This window comes from Penaeus vannamei, chromosome 5 (assembly GCF_042767895.1).
Source record: "Penaeus vannamei isolate JL-2024 chromosome 5, ASM4276789v1, whole genome shotgun sequence".
Lineage (NCBI taxonomy): Eukaryota > Metazoa > Arthropoda > Malacostraca > Decapoda > Penaeidae > Penaeus > Penaeus vannamei.
In genome coordinates, this window is record NC_091553.1 from 41,546,726 (window position 1) to 41,549,225 (window position 2,500).

General features: G+C 45.8%; 1 protein-coding gene across 6 annotated transcripts in view; it reads left to right on the top strand.

Moving 5' to 3' along the window:
• Positions 1-2,500, top strand: part of LOC113815816 (runt-related transcription factor 3) — a 176,156-nt gene that overhangs the window by 171,918 nt on the left and 1,738 nt on the right. For 3 of the 6 annotated variants that reach the window (XM_070122125.1, XM_070122127.1, XM_070122128.1), the window contains one exon: positions 1,577-2,500. This exon is cut by the window's right edge and continues 1,738 nt beyond it. In XM_070122125.1, coding sequence (XP_069978226.1) covers positions 1,577-2,298 — 722 coding nt within the window. In that variant the 3' untranslated portion in view covers positions 2,299-2,500. Of the gene's footprint in view, positions 1-1,564 lie in introns of all 6 variants that reach the window. The other 3 variants (XM_070122124.1, XM_070122126.1, XM_027367831.2) reach the window with 1 other exon arrangement.

Below are 2,500 nucleotides of genomic sequence, written 5' to 3' on the forward strand. Positions count from 1 at the left end.
TGTGTGTGTGTGTGTATATATGTATATATATACATAAATATCTGTGTGTATATGTGTATATTTATATATAAAGTATATGTATGTGTGTATATATATATGTATATATATGTATATATACATATATATATATATATATATATATATATATATATATATATATATATATATATGTATTATTGTGTGTGTGCGTATGCGTGTTTGTATGTATGTATGTATACATTTGTACATTTGTGTATATGTGAATGAGATTGTGATGAATATCGATGCTAATGTTATAGGTGAAAGCTGAAAATAACAAAACCTTTAATGAACATATTTTTATTCAGTGGGTCTAAGAGCAATAGTGTGCCTTTAGGTGCGTTGGGTATATTTTATACTTTATTGATTGAATATATATATATATATATATATATATATATATATATATATATATATATATATATATATATATATATATATATATATATATATATATATATATATATATATATATATATATATATATATATATATATATATATATATATATATATATATATATATATATATATATATATCTGTATGTCTGCCTCCCTCCACTCATTTACGTCCGAGCACATCTTTTGCCATTCCAACCCACTTTTTCCTCCTGCCTTTCGTCAAAGTCCCGTATGACGTCAGCGAAATAATGCGTCACCATCAGCTGTCAGCCATTAGTTGTTGCTACTTGGGGCGCGCAGTGTGGGGATGCCTCGCGCTTGTCTTGTGACTGCGATGGATAGATTTCCTTATTATAATTGCCTTATGTATAGAGCGCATTTATGTATGGTATACTTGCTATTTTTATTTATTTATTTTTATTTTTTATGTTATTTATTTATTTTTGTACTGGAAAGAAAATGGCTAGCACAGAAAGGTTACTTAAATTGTAATGCTACCGACAATGTGTATTACTGACAGTCGTATTAATGACATCATAAGAGACAGTAAAATATTAGTTGAGAGAGGCATGAAAATTAATACAAAAATGGTTCAAAGATCACCCCGAGATGGATATACGGTGCAGACACTTCTTGATTTCCTTTTATGTGCTACTGCGTCCTCTATGTCGTCAAATCCGGTATATTTGATTCCCTTTGCGTCTCAGTGCCATCCCTGTTGTAAGGAGAATTCCCAGATCCCCTCGTCTCAGCCCATTGCAGTTTTCCACTCTTGTACTCATACCTAAATGTGGTATCGATTGCCGCAAGCCACCCACGCCGATATCTCCGAACCACAGGCCGCTCGCGTTCATTTTGTGGCCACATTTCGCCCACTTCTTGCGTTCTGACCACATCTCGCCCACACATCGTGTTATCAACCACATCCTGCCCACATATTGTTTCCTAGCCATGCCCGCTCACATATTATGTTCACGTTTACACTCGCCATTTACACGATTTTCCTGGTCTAAGATGCCCTTTCGTATGAATTGTGATTTAATTACTGTTTTTTTATGTAAGTGGTGCAAGAGGCAAAGCTCCCGTGCGTTGCCTCTGCGCCGAGACTCCAGGTTAAATTGAATGTACATTTTCCCTAATTGCAGCTTCGTTCGCAGGTGTGATAGAGAACTCCCCGAGCTCCGGCGGCGACTACGAGGGCCTGGGCTCCCTGCAGGCCCCGCACTCGCCGCCGCGCCACGACTACATGCTGGCGCGCTACTCCTCGCCCGACCCCCGCCACCCCGCCACCGGCACCACCGACCCCCGCCAGGACCTGTCGTGCGCCCCCTACACGCCGCCCTCCACCTCCACCAACACCACAGCCACGCCTTCCATAGCAGGGGGCCTCCTCGCCGGAACCTCCTCGTCCACGGGCGGCGCAGGGAGCGGCGTGTCGGCAGCAGCGGCGGCCGCGGCAGGAGCTGCAGGCGGCGGGACAGGAAGCTACCCCGGCTACCTGGGCAGCGGGTACTACACGGCCACCACGACGGCCCAGGGCTACCTCTCTCCGAGCGTGTCGCTGTTGTACCCCCACTTGTACCCCCAGCAGGGGCAGCTGGCCCTCCTGGACCCGCGCCAGGCCACCACCGACCAGTACAGCGGGGCCACGGGCGCCGCTAACACTGGCGGCCAGCGCGACTACACGCGCCACGACGGCTACCGCGACATGTCCACGGCCGGAGCCACGACGCCCGGCGCCCACCAGAGCATGATGGCCGCCCACATGACCCCCGACGAGGGGCTTCACGCTGCCCACGCCCACGACCGCTACATGAGCAACGGGACGCGCGCGGGCGGCCCCTCCCCGAATGACCCGTCCGTGTGGCGACCCTACTAGGGCGCCGGATTGCCTCGCAACGCCGCTCCAAGCACAGCGTCCGCAGTGACGCTCTGGACTGGAGAGTCCGCAGCCTAAAGTTGAGAAATCAGCAAAATTATAATATCGCTATTTTCATGCGTTTAGCATTTATGTAATCACAGTGAACTTGTTATATCAGTTACTATGTGGCCTTATTAGCATATTTATTATAACACGAATT